A 20,239-nucleotide genomic window follows, 5' to 3' on the forward strand; every position below is an offset into this window, starting at 1 on the left:
GCACCAAATAAAAGAAGAAAAAAGGCTACTTAAAGGTAGTAGGATCTTATGGTACCCTGGTTGGCCCCTCCTGCATCCCTCGCTGGCTTGGCACAGAGCTGACCCATGCATGGATCCCTGGTCTTGGTTCCAGAGGGAGCAGAATAACCCTCTTGCACATACTGGGAGCATGTATGTCTGGCCCAATCTGTCTGGTAGTGTCCTGAGGGAGCCCATGTAGAAGGCAGTTCACCAAACTCTCTAACAGAACACGGTGGGAGAGCAGTCAAGTCCTGATGCCTGGGTCAAGGGATTGCTGGCTGTAAGATATACAGTGCAGTGCTCAGGGTCAAGAGGAAACCGTTTCCTAGGGAAAGGGGGACATTCGGAATTGGGTAAATGGGGATATTCCTAGGGCCACATGGACATGCCCAAGATAAGACACAAGAAAGCATCAGGGAGACCCCTGTTTTATCATTGTATGGATAAGCTCTGAAGGAGAGCACTCATGCAGGTCAACCTGCAAAGACAGGTATAGTTTTCTTTGTTATTTATTTATTTATTTATTTATTTATTTATTTATTTTTGTTTAGCACATGACATTCAAGGAAAGCTCTGTGATAACACTAACTGGATACAAGCTGAAGGAAGGGATGCCTCAGAATCTAAATTCCAGCCATGACACATCAATATATCAAAATGTTCAGGTTTCAGAAAGATTATAAAACATACAAAGAAAAAGGAAGCAATGGCCCAGGCAAAGCAGAAAATTAAAGCATTAGAAACCATTTGTGAGGAGGACCGGACCTGGGACATACCAGAAAACAGACTTAAAAAAATGGTCCTCAATATGCTCAAAGAGTTAAAGGAAAACATGAAATCAGAACTAAAGAAATCGGAAAAAAGATACACGAATACAAAGAGAGAGATGGAAATTATGAAGAGGAACCAAACAGAGCTGAAGACCACGGTAATAGAAATTAAAAATCCTTAGAGGAGGTCAATAGTGGATTGGAGCTGGCAGAAGAATCAGAGAACTTGAAGATAAGACAATTGGAATCATCCACTCTGAGGAACAGAGAGAAAAAAGAATGAAGAAAAGTGAACAGAACCTGAGGAACCTATGATACATCATCAAGCAAACCAATATATGCATTATGGGAGTCCCAGAAGGAGAAGAGATAAAGGGGTAGAGTGAATATTCAAAGAAATAAGGGCTTTAAATTTCCCAGATTAACAAAAGACATGAATATACACCTCCAGGTGTTCAACAAACTCCAAACAGGATAAACCCAAATAGACCCCTGCCACAACATATTACAATCAAACTGTCAAATGCAAAAGATACAGAAAGAATTCTGAAAGCTACAAGAGAGAAGCAGCGTGTTACATACAAGGGAGCCTCAGTAAGATTGTCAGTTTCTCATTGGAAACCATGAAGGCAAGAAGGCAGTCGGATGACATATTTAAAGAATTCTATATCTAGCAAAACTGTCTTTCAAAAATGAAGGACAGATTAAGACATCACCAGGTAAACAAAAGCTGAGGAAATTCATCACGAGTAGACTGTCCCTAGAAGAGATGCTAAAGAGAGTTCTGCAGGTTGAAAGCAAAAGACTATAGACTAAAGATCAAAGCCACATGAAGAAATAAAGCTCCCCAATGAAGGTAGCGACATGGGTAAATATAAATGCCAGTAGTATGGTATTTTTTGGTTTGTAACTCTGCTTTTTACTTCCTACAGGATCTAAAAGGCAAATGCATAAAATGTAATGACAAATCAGTGGTTTTGGACTCATAATGTGTAAAAACATAATTTGTGACAAGAACTACATAAGGGTGTGGGGACAGAGGGGTATAGGAGCATCCTATGGAAGCTACGTTGGTATCAAAGAAAACTAGATTGTTATATATTTTGTATATTAAATTTAAACCCCATGGTAACAACAAAGAAAATATTGGAGAATATTCAAGCTCATAGAGACAGACATTAGAGTACACCTTGCCATGGGGTGGGGAGCAGGAGGAATGGGGAGTTAATGCATAACTGATTAAAATCAATCAATCAATCATTCAATCGACCAACTGCTCCCTGCTCCCTCTCCCCACCCCCATGATAGGAGAATAACTGCCAAGCCCTTGACTTTGATTCACTTTGGCCTATGGGTTGTTAATACACATAACCCAGGCAGAGGGTTCAGTGTGTGCTCAGTTAGGCTTGCCCTCCTGTCTTCCTGCCTTTCGCCCTGGGGACATGGCACAGGTAACCGCTGGCCCAAGGAAGGCCAGAGTCTTATGGAACAGACCTGGATCCATGATGTGGCCTGGAGGCAGCCCAGCCACACCCATCTCAAATGAACAGAATGCAGTCAGTTTACACACATGTGAGCAGAAAAACAAAGACAGTTATTTTGGGGTGGTGTCGGGCAGAATGATTGTGGTGACAGCTGAGAGATCCCACACTTAACACCTGCTAACGTAACTTCTATGTGGTATAACTTATATTGAATATAACATATAATATGCATGCTATCTGTCTCCCTTCACCAGAATATGGGATCCATGATAGCAGAAAACAGCATTTTAATCATGTATGTATCTCGAGCACCTAGAACAGTTTCCGGGACATAAATATTCATTGAATGAATGAATGAAATATAGTAGCTGATACCTTGTTAATGATGACTGGGGAGTTGGCTGAGTAATCACTGCTCCCAAGGTTTCAACTTCTAGATCACATTTTCTGAAGAATGCACATATTCATATCTCTCCAAGTTTTACTGGCTCTGCTTATACACCATGCTGGTAACAGTATATAATAGTTCACTCATTATAAATGGTAATTCTCTTCTAACAAGTTATAAAAATATTTTATTTGGACTTTGTGAATTTGCCCCAAAGTAAAAGTCAGATGTTTTATACTCAGAATCTCCTCTAAATATCTAGACACTTGTTTTGTTTTCTGATTGTGAAAGAAGATGCCAGAGGCATTAGAATTTCAAAGTCTTGATTGTAAACTTTTAATACAGGCCAACGAGCTGGAGCTCCTAACATCAACCTATAAAGCACAGGTGTTTCACCAGAGACAGTGTGGCCTTCTAGTAGCCACTATTTGCAAGGTTTTAATAGGTATTAATTTTGGCTTTGAAAAGTGAGGGCAGGGAAGGTGGGCAGAGCTGGTCTTGAAATAAAGGTTTGACTGAAATCGAAGAGTTTCTCATGAACCAAATGGCACTGATACAGAAGCGTGTCCCCTTCAGAGATCCTGCTTATGCTGTCTTCATTTGGAAAATGTATCCTCAACCTTCTGGCAGCCAGCCTAATAAAAGTTGGCCCTCAGGTAAGTGACTGTTTCACATTCTTCTAAGGTGAAGCCCTGAGCAGTATGATGCTGCAAAACTACTCAATTCTCTTAGTTTAGACTTCTGGGCAGCATTGCAGAAATACCGTCTTCTCTGCAGCAGTCTGTTTCAGTTGAAATGGAGCCTTCATGTCTGTCTTGGAAAGATCGTACTTTCTCGAATAGGGTTCTAGCCAATGCAAACTCAGCACTGTGGAGATTGGCAGCAGACTCTCTCCTGGGGCTTCTGGGCTTTGCAGACTCAGACTTTGCTACCTGTTCCATGGGGGGATTTTTAGCCAGGAAAGACCTGGACGTTTTATACTGTTTTTGCAGAAGAGAAGGTAGGAAAGGTACAAAAACAAATCAGCATAAAAGAGGGATTGGGGCACTTACATAGTGACAGCACCTAGATCTAGTGTGGAGGGGATTAGTACGAATCCGACACAAACCACATAATTTATGTGCATATTTTTTTAACTCCCGTTATGCAGGTGAAACCTTGCAAATAAAACAAAATTCTGTTCTTCAATCACTTTCAAAGAGGTGAAGAGGGCAGAATTGCTTCATTACCATCAACCCATGCCTCTGGAGCAGCACATGGCCCACTTTGTCTAAACAGAGAGATTCTGTATTGATCCCACCAATCATAATTGTAGCATTCACCTTGTTAATTTAAAGTAGGACTTGGGATACAAAAGTAAAGGATGATGGTCTGGGAAAAGGATAGTTGTAGACTTTGCTTTATGTTGGCCTGCCTGCTAGACCCTGATGAATGCCAGAGATAACCCAGGCCTGGACAGGGTGACAGGCTCTGGCAACAGTGTCACTGTGGCCATTCAGGATGCATTACGGTGTGATGCCCACTCCTCCAATTCAGGCATGACAAAGGATTCTCAGCAGACTTATTGTACAGTATCTCCCATGCGGCCACTTCTGCTGGAGTCAGGGCAGGGTGGCTTCTTGTTGGGACTCTGAAAGGAGAGTCAAACTGGCAGGAGGATGTGCTGAGCCAATAATAACAATGAGTACAGTTGTTTCTCCTATTCTGTGGAATGTGGATGCCTAAAAATAATTCCTGCATCATGGGATTTTGCTCTCCAAAAATAACAGGGCTTATGGGAAAAATGGAATTGGGGCAGAAAGCTCAAACCTTGTATAGTTGTGTAAGTAATACCAAAAAAAAAGCTACCCCTAATTTTTTTTCCTTGCAATTTTATTGAGATGCAGTCACATAACATACAATCATCCAAAGTGTACAGTTGTTCACATTATCATCATATAGTTATGCATTCATCGCCACAATTTTTTCATTACTCAAAAAAAAAGATAAAAATAAGAATAAAAATAAAAGTAAAAAAGAACATCCAAAACAGCCCATCCCCTATCACCCTCCCCTCCATTATTCATTTACTTTTTTGTTCCCATTTTTCTACTAATCTTTCCATACACCAGATAAAGGAAGCTTGGGCCACAAGGTTTTCATAATATGGTTACATCATATAAACTATATACTTATACACCTTCCTTCAAGAATCAAGGCTACTGGGTTGCCATTCAACAGTTTCAGGTATTTCCTTCTAGTTAATTCACTAAGAACTAAAAAGTACCCCTAATTTAAAACTTCATAAATTCCTAATAAATAAAGGACTAGTACAGTAAAAATACGCGGTGAATTGAATTATGTATTCAAATTTAGATGTGTCCTTGGTCTTGTTCCTCATTCCTGTCGGTTTGAATCCATTGTAAATAGACTTCCTTGGAGATGTTATTCTAGTTAAGGTTTGGCCCAACTGAATGAGGGTGGGCCTTCCAGATTTCTGGAGTCCTTAAAGAGCCACAGGGAGGAGCGGGAAGCTGGAAGTCAATGGACCCGGGAATAGAAAGGAGAGGACATCACCATGTGATAGAAAGCCAAGGAACCCAAGGATTGCCAGTGAGCCAGAAGGCTACCAACCCCAGGAAGAAGCTAGCCTTTTAGCCTCTGAAATTGTGAGAAAACAAATTCTTGTTGTTTAAGTCAAACTACTGTGTGGTATTTGTCATAGCGTCCTGAGAAACTAAGACAATATATATGCAATCTTAGCTTAACAAGACACGAAGTTTTCTTGGTGGAGATGTTTATAGTGAAGGGTCATGGCTTTTAAGCAATGAGGAACAGGTGGCAGGAAGATCAGTTTTTCAAATGAAATGGGACACTAGAGGTGGATGGCTGATTTATTGTCCCATTTTTCTTTTCTTTAAACTGGTTTAAAATAGAAATCCAGTTTTTATTATTTTATTAATTGCGTCTTCTCATAAAGAAATTATATGGCTTCAAATGAAATCAGATGATGCCAAATGCTCTCACACTGCCTTAGGTTTGTGGTTGTTACCCTTCAAATGGGTGCTTTTCACTTCTTAAGAAAGCAGATGATCACTGGGATGTTAATATTAAATGCTTGTTTCCTTTACATTCAGTGTTGCCTCTGATGACCATCACTGTGGATTACTTTAGGCAGACTGGCTACTGCAATATCACATGTTCTCTTGTTTCTTTTAAAACTTTTCAATACTGAGACTTTTCCTTTTCTTTTGCTACTTAGATTCTGATAACCAGGGCACTTTACTCATGTTTTAGTGAGAAAGTACACTAAGTTGGAATATAGCAGGATAAACCATGTAGGACAATAAACTGAGTAAACTGGGTAAGAAAGAAGATGAGGTCTGTTTTTGTATAGTCCTCCACAGGTTATTATGCTCAGCTGGATGATGTTTCTCATGTTCCCCAAATATTACACAATAGTGCAACCAAGGCATAGTCACCTTGTGAAAATTTGCATATGAATAAAGTTTTGGTTTTGGGGATCTGAATGCCTTATTTATCTGCCACATACGAACGGATTTGCACATTACAGACACACATACTAACATAAGATATATATTGGCTTTCTTGCCTTTCCCATACAATTCTTGGAATAATTAGGGTTTCCTTGCTTTTTCTGTAAGAAACTTCATATATTTTGAAGTTTTCTTCTGTTCTTTCTATTCATTTTACTTTGATAGGAGATGCTATTCTAGTGGTTCAGCTTGGTCTTCTCCTGCAGGTACTGAGAACCTCACAGTGAGTTGTGATTTTTATTTGGCTATTTGTGGTTGTGTTCCCTCAAGATACGTACAGGTCAGGTTATTAGTATCTCAAGCAATGCAAATGGGCAGGCAGTGGAAGGTGTAGTAGTTTCTGCTTCTGAGGGCCACTTACATGGAACAAAAGCCCCTCTGCTCTGGTTTTCTCTGGATGCAAAATGTAGTTATTGCACAATGAGCAGGAGCAATTCCATCTACCAAAATAGCACCTATTTTGGTCTACATGGGTCAGCATGATAACTCCACCCCACACTTACCCCTCTCACACATGGCAGGTGAGAGCAACCAGCTCTGAGTGTATACTTGGGTTTATGGTGACTGGATTCAATATTTTTATAGAGCAAGTCTCTATCACCTCATCTCTCAAATCCTGAAGTTCTACTAGAAACAAGAGCCTTTCTCTAGTGATCTACCCATCATACAACATATATGTGCCAGACAACATTCTAGGTGCTTGGGACACACCAGAGAAAAATTCCTCTCCATTAAAGTTGCTGCACTAGGAACTGGGACATTTCATATTGGTTCATTAACCTACAGTTATCACATCAAAAGCAGGGGTGGGGCTCCTTTTTAGTCCAACACTTTTAAATGTAATTGACACTTCCTTGTGACTGGTAGTTGCTGACCTGTGCTGGGTTATGCTTATTAGAAAACTTGTACATAAACATAAATACTTGCCTTCTCTCATCCAGCCATGGTTAAGTGTATGGACTCTTGAGTCAGACTGCCGAGATTCAAATCCTGATTCTACCACTCAGCAGCTCTGTAACCTTAGGTACATTATTTAACTTGCTGCTGCCTATGTGCCTGTTTTTAAAGGTGGAGGATAAAAGTCCATACATCATAGGGTTGATGTATGCAGTAAAATGAATTAATTTATGGATTAATTTATGCTACATGATGGGCACATAGCAGGTGCTTACTAGCAATACTTCATATTTTATGTCAATTATTTTGCCCTTAACATGCTTACATCATAGCTCATACATAGTTATATCGCTTCTACATCATAGCTCATAGTTATATCGCTTTTGACACCCAGCTGCATTTATTTACAAGTCTCCCTACAGCTCTTTCCCAACCCCCACTACATTGCATGCTTTATGATGGGGTGTGGAGGTGTTGGGGAAGGGGGCATGGGTGATGTTTTCTCAGTGCCTAGTGCTGGGCCTGGAATATAGTAGGTATTCAGTGTTATGTTTGCTGAATGTATAGGAAAGGTTGTCTGAAACTCACTTAGTGATTGGTTAGAGCAAGTGAAGGAAAAAAACTACCATAAAATGTCGAAGTGCAATGTGGCTCTTACTTCCCAGAGATTTTGCCAAGGGTATTCATCCCAGAAGCCCAATCTAAGTGCCTAGCACAGAGGTGAATAGAAACCAACAGGACAGCTATGGAGAAACAGTGTGGGAGGTCTGCAAATAGCACAAGCGAGGCAGTGAAATTTCTAGAGGGTATTTGTTGTTTTGGTGTCAGGGAGATAAAGAGAATATATGGGACACACAAAAAAGATGACATCAGTAATAGCTCAGGGCAAACCTTACTGTACTGAGCTAGAGATGAACTTAGAAAGATGAGAGGTTAGATAAAAGAGCCACTGAAAAGGAAAGTGGAAAAGTGGGCTTGTTTTCTCAGGTGGTGAGAATTGTGATCCAGAACTTGAGAAAATCTGCAAGGATGAGCACTTTTTGGCAACTTAACACTGCAATGCTATACCCAGGGTATTTTTTTTAATTAAAGGCAACATTGAATAGTTAAACAAGTAAGCAACTTTATTCTTATCTCCATTTATAACATTCATATTGGAATACATAATAAAACAATTCTAAAAATAATGTATTTTATTGCAATTTCCTATTGAGGGAATATCCCTTCCTAACCTTTCTCCAAAAACAGTCAGCACCCATAACAGGTATTAGTCATTGTTAAAATACAGCAGTTGTTTCACTCTGCTGTGGGTTAGGAGAAACTCATCAGGAAGAAGATTCAATCTGCAATTTTCCTTCTCCTATAGCCGAAAATCTTCAGGTCTGAAAAACAAAGTCAACATTTATTTCCTCATGAATCATTACTTCAAATTCTTCTGCCCAATGAAGGAAGATTATTTTTACTGTTTAAAATGAAAGTAAGTGTTCACCGAGAAATACAAATCCTATACCTAAATTTTTTATTATACATACTAAATCAAATCATCACAAAATGGAACCATTAAGTTACAATTTCCCAAGTCCTTTTGAGAATGTAAATATTGGTTACCCTGTGTCCAGGCAAGAATGTATTCAGTAAGTTGAATTCAATTTCTGTAATAGTTTTAAAATGTCTTTCATAAACCCCTTCACTAGGGTTAGTGAAATCTTAAAAAGTTTAAAATACATACAAGGATATGAAACTACCTTATAAAGGCAAATTTTGAATGAACAATTTCCCTATTGATGTTATGCTAAATATAATTGCTAAATTTTTTAATAATATACAAAATACTGTCTAAACACCAATCTTTGATATTTTATTTAGATACATATATACTTTTTCTTCATTTATGTATTCATAAGATTAATCACACCTTAAAGTGTCTTCCAGTAATAAACTGAAACGAAGCAAATTTTCAGGGAAATGTTACCATCTAACAATAGGGAAGATGAAGAAAAGGAAAGTATAAAATGCAAACATTCAAAAAGTGTATTATCTTTCCATAGTGTATTTGTAGGTGGTGGGCTCATATGGAATTTGGTGAAGGAATTTAGTGACAACTAAACCAAATAGATTTTTTGAAACAGCTGTAAAAATATTTGATAGTTTTAGTTACTTTAAAAAGCAGATGAACTTAGCCCTGAAACAACTTACCTAGTCTCTTTTTACATTTACAGTATGTTTTCTAAAACTGAGTACTCACAAGATACCAGATAGCCCAGCCGTGAAGACCAGCAATCTAGTGGCTGAGCAAATGGGCTTTATTACAATTTAAAATTGTTTATGATTTAACTCTGAGGAACACAAGCACTAACCTGGGAAGCAAGCCAACTATGCTTCACCCTATCTGCCATCTATAACAAGAAGAAGAAAAACTGCAGAATTTTGTCACTGTGTTTTTGAACTCTCTTTCTAAATGCAAAAACTGCCTCCTAGGCTGGGAAATGATAGTTTGATATGATAGCCAAAAGCGGCCCCAAAGTGTATCCTTTTAACATTGGGTATGTGACTCAATACAATGAAAGCAGTTCCTAGTCAAGAGACACCAATGCATTTTAAGAAACAATTTATTCTCCCATCCAGCTAGTTCATATAATCACAAAAGGGGTGGTAGCGATGTGATTAGAAATAAATCTTTTAAGCTAATGTCTCACAAGAAGTCTCTGCAACTCCACGCAATAAATTAAATGTGTTCAGTTACCTCTGGTTGTTTCCACACCAATGATTAATTCATTATGTAAATCTGAGATGACAATATCATCTTTTAGTGAAATTTAGAACAGCTGGAATTGTGTGTGAAAGATGCGATCTGCCATGTAAGGGGGCTAATGAAGCCCTTATTTGTTTCAAAAGATTTTTTTGGATGCAGTGAGGAGGATGAAAATGTGGGCCTCTGTTAGCGCAGGGGCAGTGAGGAGAGAGAAGAAAGGACACGTTCAGGGCTTAGGAATACTGGGGCGGCTGGGAAGAGAGAGAAAAAGGAAGAGGGCCAGGGAGATGATGGAAGAAGGAACTATTAGAAAATGATGATGCAAGACAACTACTAATTTTTAGCTTGAAGAACTCAATGATTGGCAATGCTATTTTTTTTTTATTATTTATTTTTATTATTTTTTTAAGATGGGGAGTACAGGAAGAGGGGACAGATACTGAAGAGAAAGATCTTGGTGTTGAATATGATGAAATCTGGACATGGCAGGTAGCTAGAAATTAGGGTTTGGAGTTCAGGAGATTTGAGGACAAGTGGCAGAAATCTGAGTCTCTAACACAGAATCCTTTTTTCCTGTCCCACTTTCACCTATCAAGCAGCCCTGCTTAAAAATCTTCAATGGCCCTCCAATGCTTTGTCAAATTGAGTGTCAAAGACCACTCAATTGGCAAAGAAGTCTCTTCAACAAATGGTGCTGGGAAAACTGGATCTCCATTTGTTAAAAAAAAAAAAAAAGAAAGAAAGAAAAAAAGAAGAAGAAAAGGAGGAGAACCCCTGTTTCACACATATATAAAAATAAACTCAAAATGGAACAATCTTAATATAAGAGCTAGAACTATAAAACTCCTTAAAGAAAATTCCGGAGAGCATCTTCAGGACCTTGTGTTAAACAATGGCTTCTTAGATTTCACACCCAAAGCACAAGCAACAAAAGAAAGAAAATAGATAAATGGATTGTGGAATGTTATATTTTACAATAATGGAAATAATGGAAGTGTAACCCATAACATTCTTTGAAATCTGCTCTCCAATTACTTGTTAAATTGTACTTTGAAAGTTATCCCTGTTACGTATATATGTTAAAGTTCATAATAAAAACATGCATAAAAAATAAATGGACCCTCATCAAAATTAAAAACTTTTGTTACTCCAAGGACTTTATCATGAAAGTAAAACAACAACCTACCCAATGGGAGAAAATATTTGGAAACCACATATGTGATACAGGATTAATATCCAGAATATATAAAGAAATCCTTCAACTTAACAACAAAAAGACAAACAATCCAATTTAAAAAATGGGTAAAGGACTTGAACAGACATCTCTCCAAAGAAGATAAACAAATGTCCAGAAAGCACACGAAAAGATGCTCAACTTTATTAGCATCAGGGAAAGCAAATCAAAACCTCAATGAGATACCATTTCATACCCATTAGAAGGGCTGCTATTTAAAAAATGGAAAATAATAAATTTTTGGAGAGGATGCTGAGAAATACCAACACTCATCTACTGCCGGTGGTGATGTAAAATGGTACAGCCTGCTGCTCTGGAAGATAGTGTGGTGGTTTGTCAGAATGCTAAGTATAGAACTATCATATGACCTGGCAATCCACTACTAGGTACATACCTAAAAGAACGGAAAGCAGAGACTGGAACAGATATTTGCACTCTGATGTTCATAGCAGCATTATTCACAATTGCCAAGAGATGGAAGCAACCTAGGAGTTCACCACCAGTGAGTGGCTAAACAAAATGTGGTATATACATACAATGGAATATTATTCTGCTGTAAAAAGTAATGAAGTCATGATACATGTGACAACATGGATGAACCTTGAAGACATCACGTTGAGTGAAATAAGCCAGACACAAAAGGACAAAAATTGTATAATTTCACTGTTTTGAAACGGTTAGAATAAGCAAACTCACAGAGTCAGGATCTAGAATAACAGGTTACCAGGGGATGGGGTAGGGATAGGGAATGGGAAGCTGAGGCTTAAAATGTACAGGGTTCCTATTTGGAATGATGGAAATATTTTAATAATGGATGGTGGTGATGGCAGCACAACATTGCGAATGCAATTAACAGCACTGAAATATATAACTGAATATGAGTAGAAGGGGAAATGTCAGATTGTAAATATGGTAACAGAATATAAATTTTAAAAAAATCTGTGGAACTATACTACACAGTGAACCTCAGGTTAAACCATGGACTTTAACTAATAGTACAATTATAAAAATGTGCTATCATCAATTGTAACAAATGTTCCACACCATTGCAAGTTGTTGTTGGTGGGATGGTGTATGGGAATCCTGTATTTATGCATGATTGTTCTGTAAACCCACAACTTCTCTAATAAAGAAAAAAAAACTTCAAACACTTCAGAATTCAATATATGACCCTCCAACATGTGGCCCCAGCTAATCTTTTGGAGTCATTCTTTCTACAACCTATCTTTCTACATCCTGGTCCTGCTAGAAGTAGATAAAACTTTCACACATCTGGCCTTGGGTACTTCAGATTTTCCCCTGCTTGAAATGTCTCTTATCTTTCCCCCTACTGGTGAACTTGACTAATCTTCAAAGTCTTACCTGAAAGGTCTGAGAAGCCCTCCACAACTCTTCCTAACCTAGGCAGTGCTCTTTCTTCTAGGAATGCCAGAGGACTTCATGCATACTTCCATTAGTGTTTCTCAAATTATACTGGCTTTTACTTATGCAAATAAATTTTGTTATTTATGTAGATCATATGTGCTGAGTGCTTATGAGGTGCCACAAATATATCAACTACTTCACATGCATTTTCTCATTTTATCTACATAACTACATTGTGAGAAAGACATGATTATCAATCCCGTTTCGCAGATGACAAAACTGAGGCTCAGTGGGGCCAAGTAACTTGCCCAAGGGCACACAATTAGAAAGTGGATGGTAGGGATGTGAGTGCAGAGTGACTCCAGTGCTTCCCAGCATCATTTATTCATATGACTCTTATTAGGCTGTAGATTCCTTTGAAGGTAGGATCCCAACATGATTATCATACACTACCAGCAACTAGTACAGTCCTGGCACACAGCACACACTTGTTAAGATCTTTATTATTAGATTATAGAGACTGCTTTGAAAATGCCATTTTATTTGCAAACTCATCCTTTTCTCCTAGTAACATATAACAGGGATCTTTTGCAGATGCTCAATTTGATCCCAAGAGGGGAAAAAAAAATAGTATTATGGCCAAGAGACCAGTTACTTTAGATGCTGGCATAGCTAGAAACATCAACTTATACTGGAGGCAACTGAAGGTAGTGTATGGCTTCTGGAAATACCCCAGTGGGTGGAAAAGGGTTTTTACAACTAAATATGGCTCTTCTCTCACACACAATGAAAGCAGGAGCACATACCACTCATTTGTTTTGCCTGCTCCCTTCTACTAAAAGAAGGAAATTTAAGATCATATAAGAAAGGGGAAAGAAAGGCTATTCACCTCAGTGCTTCTTAAACTTCAGTGGGCACACAAATCACAGGGCTCTTGTTAAAATGCAGATTCTGTTTCAGTTAGTCTGTGGAGAGGCTCAGGATCCTGCATTTCTAACAACTCCTGTGTGAGTAATGCTGGTCTCCAGACCAACGCTGCATAGCAAGGGTTTACCTCAAGCAGAGCAGCTATTCATAAAACAGAGGAGGTGAATATTTGAAGATGTTGACAAAGCAACAGCACCTTCAGTATGAAATTTCTGAAATTATGTTGTGTCTAAGAGAAGGTAACAATTCGCTCCTCAGCCTAGAAGACTCAAGTATCTTTTCTGGTAGTTTACCTACCAGTATACTTTATTAACAGGCAGATTTATGCTTTTCTAATATAATAATAACTAACTTTTAATGATAACCAGTAATGTGGCTAGATACTAAAATTCTTTTGGTATATATCATCGATGAAAGATTAAATTGTAGTCTATGTAGCTTTAGTATTGAGTAAATGTCACCGTATTTAGGTTCTTTAAAAGGTGGTAACCCATACTGGCAACACTGTATTAATCAGAATTGAATTCTCAGATAATACTGTTTACACATTTATCCTATTTTATGTTTTCATCTACCTAATCTCCTCATTAGATAATTTTTAAAAGCAAGAAACTTGGTATCTAGTACATTGCTTTTCATACTGTGCATGTTCAAATGTTGCTTGAAACTAACGAAATGGTTTAATCTTTTGCCAAAAAGAATGAAGGGTGAATTTATATTCTCTATTTGCATTACTTCTTTGTCACTTTCTCACTGGAAATAAATGATGAAGTTTTAAAATAAAATATATTATATAAGGTTAATATATTTCTAAATAATAATACTTTTAAAATAATCTCTGGAACTTTGGGAAAGACATAGCAAATGCTGCTAAAGGAAGCTAACGCTTATTAAATTTTATGTTTTTTTCCCACAGAAATTATAAAAATGTACTCCTTGATAAAATTATACATTATATTTTAACAAAATTAGCATGACACTTTCTTTAGACATGTAACAGAAAGTATCTAAAAATGGATATATCAGAGTTGCACTAAAGCATACACTGTTAGGAAAAATTTTTATTTGAGTTGTAGTTATTAAGTAAACTTAATCAGCAAAAACCCAAAATAAGAATTTACCACTCCTTATGAATTAAGTTAGTTCTACTTTCAGGGATAAACTCATTCCATTCATTTATTCACTTGACAAATATTTGTGGAGTATCAGGTCCTGCTTTGGGCAGTGAGAAAACCCTAGCGAGCAAGAGAAAGTTCTTATCTTTATTAGCATTTCCTAGTAGGGTGGTATGTATACATTTTGGTCTCTGAAGTCAAAGCTAAAAGTTTTAAGCTTTTATATATTATGAAGGATAAACTAGGGAGATCAATGAATCTTGAAGTTATTAGCCAACATAAGACTTACTTTAATTCACTTTCTAAACTGTGCTAAGCTCTCAGCTGTTAAATGTTCTGTAGCCACAATTTCACAAGTAATTACCACCAGCAGAAAACTGCTTTTAAACAATACAGCTTTAAGAAATAACATTGTCCTCCCTCCCCCTTTTCTTTTTGAATGAGGAAACAGAACTTATAACAGGTCTGGTGGAACTACAGAAAGTATTCTATGGGGCTTCGGAGATTTTGATTGCTCAAAAAACAGAATCACACTACATCCCACACAATTTTCAATTTCCTATAGCAAATACTTTACCACAAATGTCCCTGTACAAAACATTGGCTTCCATTCAATAAAATGAAAGAAGCAAAATACTGCCATTGACTAAAACAAAATGAACACATCTCAAAAATGCAGAGACTCAAATTCAGAATATAGAAATGATAGAGGTTGGCACATTTACATTATCTTGAAAATGGGTTCATTTCCATAAAAGAATTTCCCTTTGCCTTCAGGAAAAATATTTTTGGAGATTCTAGTTTTCACCGTAATATGCTGGGAAAAGTCCATTTGGTTTGTGACTAGAATCAAACATAAAGCTGTAAAACAGATGGTTAAGGCCAAAGCTCAATTAGAGTCACATTATTTGTCCCATTAAGATAATTTATTTTCCAAGTGGAAAATCATTAAAATTTCAGTCTTAAATCCATGGAATTGTAGATAACGTAAGTATAATAAATTGTAAAGAGATCTGACTCTCCTTTCGGTGACTTTTTTTCCGAAAACCCCAATCATGAATAGTATCTCTTTAATATAATGCTTATTGCCACAAAACATTTAAAAGACAAAAAAATTTGGATGATGAACTAATCTTACAAAACAATAAAAGGTCTGTTTGAGTTTTAAATCATTTCCATAGTGTAGAATAAACCATTCCAGGAAGTCTGATGACACCACATATTCCTTGAATAAAAGTTGTAAGCTGTACAGGTAAGAGTGTAGCAGGGTAATGGTGACTTTACCCATTTCCCTAGGCAATGTACCACCATCCTGATCAGAAGCAGCTCAACAGTGTTTTTAAAACTAAATTTATAAAGTTGTTTAAACTTTTATAATTTTGAAATGACTGTTTTTCAGTTAAAATCAATAGGAATTGCTATTAAATTCAGTGTTTGCTTTTAAGTTATAATCTATGTTGGCTAGAACTGTAAATAATTTGGTTTTAGTTGTTTAAGTAGAGATTGCTTTTATTTTAACACTAGTCCTGATCTGATCATAGCTCAAAGAACAGTACAGTTTCAAAGGCCTAATTGGAGTGAAACGCAGCTCTGGAAATACTGAGGTCTATGGTTTGAGCCAATGCTGAGCTGGTTGAAATGGCTGGGAAAGTTGGAAAGTAACTTGCTCCTAAAGTCCAGCTAATAAATTCTGACTGGGAAGAGCAGCAAATTAAATTAAATATTGTAGGAAAATGCCACATGACTAGACTAGCATACAATTATGGAAAATTTTGAGGATGTACAGATCCCAACCAATTCCTTAAGGGATTTGAAAAGGTAAAAATGCTTTCAGCATTGTCTTTAATTAAGACTCTGATTTGAAGCATTTAAAGGCACAGGTAAAAATAACCTTTTTTTTTTTCTGGATACAGATCTAAATAAAAGTGAAAGTGTAGTTTTTTTAGGATTAATAACTTTCATATCAGAGAACATGCACTAAGCTTAAATCCTTGCTCTCTCCCATAGCTATGGACATGATACTCACCAAGACCCTTTTCTATGCTAATGTTCCCAGCATCTGGAATCCTGTTTTCCTTTTACAGAGCTGAATAAATTATCTATTAAGTTCCCTAAACCTAGACCCACTTTCAGGAAAGACAATTCCAGGGCCTTTCATAGTTGTCTGGATACCTCCTTACCTTCATCCGTACCAGCCTCTCTAGTTGGCAGACATACTTCTAAAATTATACTCTGTAAAGAATATTACACACCAGAAACATGGTCTTTCATTATAAACCTGTTTGCAAGCATTCATTGATGACGAAACTTTTCACACCTAGTTTCTCTACAAAAGCAAGCATTTTGCTTAAAATAAAGTTTCACTGCGTTAACAAGTGAGAAATAAGAAACACATTTTTGCTTTGTTTTGTTTGATGAATGCTACAGTACTCTGCAAATAATGCAAAATGATTCAAGCTAAAATTTTCCAAAAACCTAATTTTTTTTTTTAAGAATTTTGTAAAAAACAAAAAAGTAGTTAAAAATGTCCAAATTTTATTTTTAGGTTATATAATGAAAAATTTCCTTTACAGTGGAGGCATTATAATTCACATGATTGTTGTGGTTGTGTAATATACTGACAAAACTGCTAAATATGGAAATAGTTATTCTTAGTATTAATATAAATTGATCACTTGAAAGCTACAATCCCAGGCAAATGACCTGTGAAGAAAGGATAGTGATGTTGTTTTCTCTTTCCTTTAAAGAAAAAAGGCTAACAAATTCTAAATGCAAACACTATAATCACTACTTACACACAGCAAACACACACTATACTTTGTACCATCCAGAAACAAAACATAACCTCATAACATATTCTCACTCAATGTATGTATCCATGAGATGTACAAAATACTAACACACAAATAAATCTACCAGTGTAAGAAGTACGATGTAGAGCCAAGACTACTCATATGGGAAAATGGATTTTATAATAGAATTAAAAAATATACACATAGTTTTCTAAGTATCAGATTTATTCCTTCTCCTTCCAAGATATTTTATATTGTTTTAAATATATATCTTTTGAATTTCTCTAACTAAAGAACTAGCAAAATAAAACTTAATGTATGCTAAAATTAGGGTTGAGAGAATATAACCATTGGAAGAGACAAAATAATTTAAATAAAATCCCTATAATGGTAGTGCTTAATAATTATTAAAACAATTTTGTGAATCATCTACTGGCTTCAAAGCTTAGTTTGACAATTGTTACTGTTTCTCAAAAGCTTTTAGTTTGTAACAGAGAAGAAGATAAACTTAGGTTTATATAAAAGCTAATAGTTCTAATTATAAAAATGTATATTTTAATATTACAAACATATTTGTTTCATTGCTAGGGTAACAAAAACCAAAGCAAGCTACTTTGTGTTTATTTATGATACAATCCAGGTATATCTGTTTCAGATATACCAGCAGATCTATCTTTAATAAATTCCAGTTACTACATTCCAAAGTAAGATTATATTCTTGGCTTAGCTATGCTGGGTGGAGCAGAAGCATATCTTAAGCAGGTTCTTCCTCAAAAAGGAGAAAAAAAATGTTTTTCTCATAAAGGCAAACATCTACCAGTAATAAGAAATTCCATTTTCAATGGACTGAATTACATGGGGTGACAAATATTTTAATTCCAATCCTAAAGTATATAATATTTAATATTAGAACTTTATGAAATGGCAAACAACTAAATGGCATGGCCCAATTAAGACAGTCACTGGCCACATGAAGCTACTGAAATGTAAATTAATTAAAATTAATAAAAATTTAGTTCCTTAGTCACACTAGCCACCATACAAGTTCTCAATAGCCACATGTGGCCAGTGTCTGTTGTATCAGACAGTAGATATAGAACTTTTTCGTCACTGCAGAAAGTTCTATTGGACAGCCCTAAACTAAAAGATCATCTATTACATCGTCAACAAATTTTTGGTTAATCCAAAATACATATTTATTCCTGGCCATTTGAATTTCATGGTAATAAAGACTAACTGAACTTGATGTCAGTGCTAATGTACAGGGAGAATGATCTCTTGGATGATTTATGTCAAAGGACTAGTATACCTGTATAATAACATTATCCTCAATTTCAGTAAATGTATAACCACGTTATTATTCTGGTAACACAAGCTAACATAAGTTATGTGTCCACTTGTGTGGAAAGATCACAATTTAAAGAGAGCAGAAAGGAAAGCCTGGGATTTAATGCATATTCCTGCCACAGAGAAATTTGGAATGAAGAGAAAGGGCAGGAAAATCCATTCCCAGAGTAGTAACTCAAGAAGGCATCAAGTAGCTCTAAGTTTCTTCAAAAATCTCCTTAAAATACCTATAAAAAAGTCCTTTCTAATTCCATGGACACAATGAAGGTACAGCCACTTCTAGTTTGTTTTAAAATGAAGCAGGAATCACTTAGTAAAATGAGCATTTTACTCAGTATTCTTTGACAATTACATTATAGTTTGATGTGAATGGTTATTATAATATTATACTGCCTGGTTTAACTGATTGATTATAAATTCATTTATGCCACTGTTTATATAAGAAAATCAGATCTGGCATACTTAGATTTACAGAACTTCTCTTAGGAAGGTAACCTGTCAAAACTTCAAGGACCATCTCAAATACTTCTTAAATATATAACTTATCAAAGCTGAATATTTAAGAATTACATATGATTAAGTACATGTACATAGGATACTACATTAGCAAGCATGCTAAAACTGTCTAGATCTGCAATGGCAAAAAAAATTCTCCTATAAAAACTCAGTCAACCTTCAAGTGTGCTAAGTATTTTCATATATTAGCTTACTTATTCCGCCCAGCAATCCTCTGAAGAAGGTATCATTAGCTCCACTTCACAGCTGAAGAAACTGAGTTCAGAAGAGTAAACAGGGGCTCAAAACTGTAGACTAACTACATTAAAGTCATGGAGTTAGGTGCTCTGAAGGCAGGATTTGAACCTGGATTTGAATTTTTCTGAAACTTCATTAGGCTATTCACGACAATTTAAAATTACTTTTTAGGGGAAAGTGCTCATCTCTTCAATCTTGCAGATACTTATTGAGTACCTACAATGTGCCAGGTACTATTTCTAAGTATTGGGGATACAAGTGCTGAACAAGACAAAGTCCCTATCCTCTTGAAGCTGACAAACTGAAACACAATGGTTCAGAGCATGGACCCAAAAGCCAGTCATCTTAGGCTTGAATCCTCATCTACCACTTACAATTCTGTGATCTGAGGCAAGTTACTTTACCTCTCTGTGTCTAAGTTTTCTCATTTATTAAAAAATGGTATATACATTGTACTAATTCATAGGGCTGCTATGAAGATTAAATAGATAAATCATCTAAAGTACCTTTTATAAGTACCTGCTATTTTTATTATTGCTATTAATGTAGGGACCCCCAAAATAAACATGTAAATAAACGAGATTATTCTGGATAGTGATATATGCTGTGAATAAAAAGAAAAGGGGTTCCAGTTCTACTACAATGGTGTAAACCCATTAAGTCCATACCTACCCCTAATTACAACTATAAACTCTGAACCAACACAAAAAACTATCCAAGGACTCCGAAAAGTAAACAAAAAACAGATGCATTATGGAAGGGAATTAAAACTTGGACAGGTAACCAGCTTGGGGGGTGAGTTTTACATTTTCTTTTTCCTCACATGGCCTTGCCCCAAGAATGTTTCAGTGGCAGACA

At 36.3% G+C, this 20,239-nt stretch overlaps 1 protein-coding gene across 2 annotated transcripts in view; it reads right to left on the reverse strand.

Annotated features, from left to right (window-relative positions):
- Positions 1 to 8,202: 8,202 nt before the first annotated feature.
- Positions 8,203 to 20,239, reverse strand: part of MRPL13 (mitochondrial ribosomal protein L13) — a 38,239-nt gene continuing 26,202 nt past the window's right edge. For both annotated transcript variants that reach the window (XM_037803527.1, XM_037803528.1), the window contains one exon: positions 8,203 to 8,478. In XM_037803527.1, coding sequence (XP_037659455.1) covers positions 8,457 to 8,478 — 22 coding nt within the window. In that variant the 3' untranslated portion in view covers positions 8,203 to 8,456. The remainder of the gene's footprint in view (positions 8,479 to 20,239) is intronic.

This window comes from Choloepus didactylus, chromosome 14, assembly GCF_015220235.1.
Source record: "Choloepus didactylus isolate mChoDid1 chromosome 14, mChoDid1.pri, whole genome shotgun sequence".
In the NCBI taxonomy this organism is placed as follows: domain Eukaryota; kingdom Metazoa; phylum Chordata; class Mammalia; order Pilosa; family Megalonychidae; genus Choloepus; species Choloepus didactylus.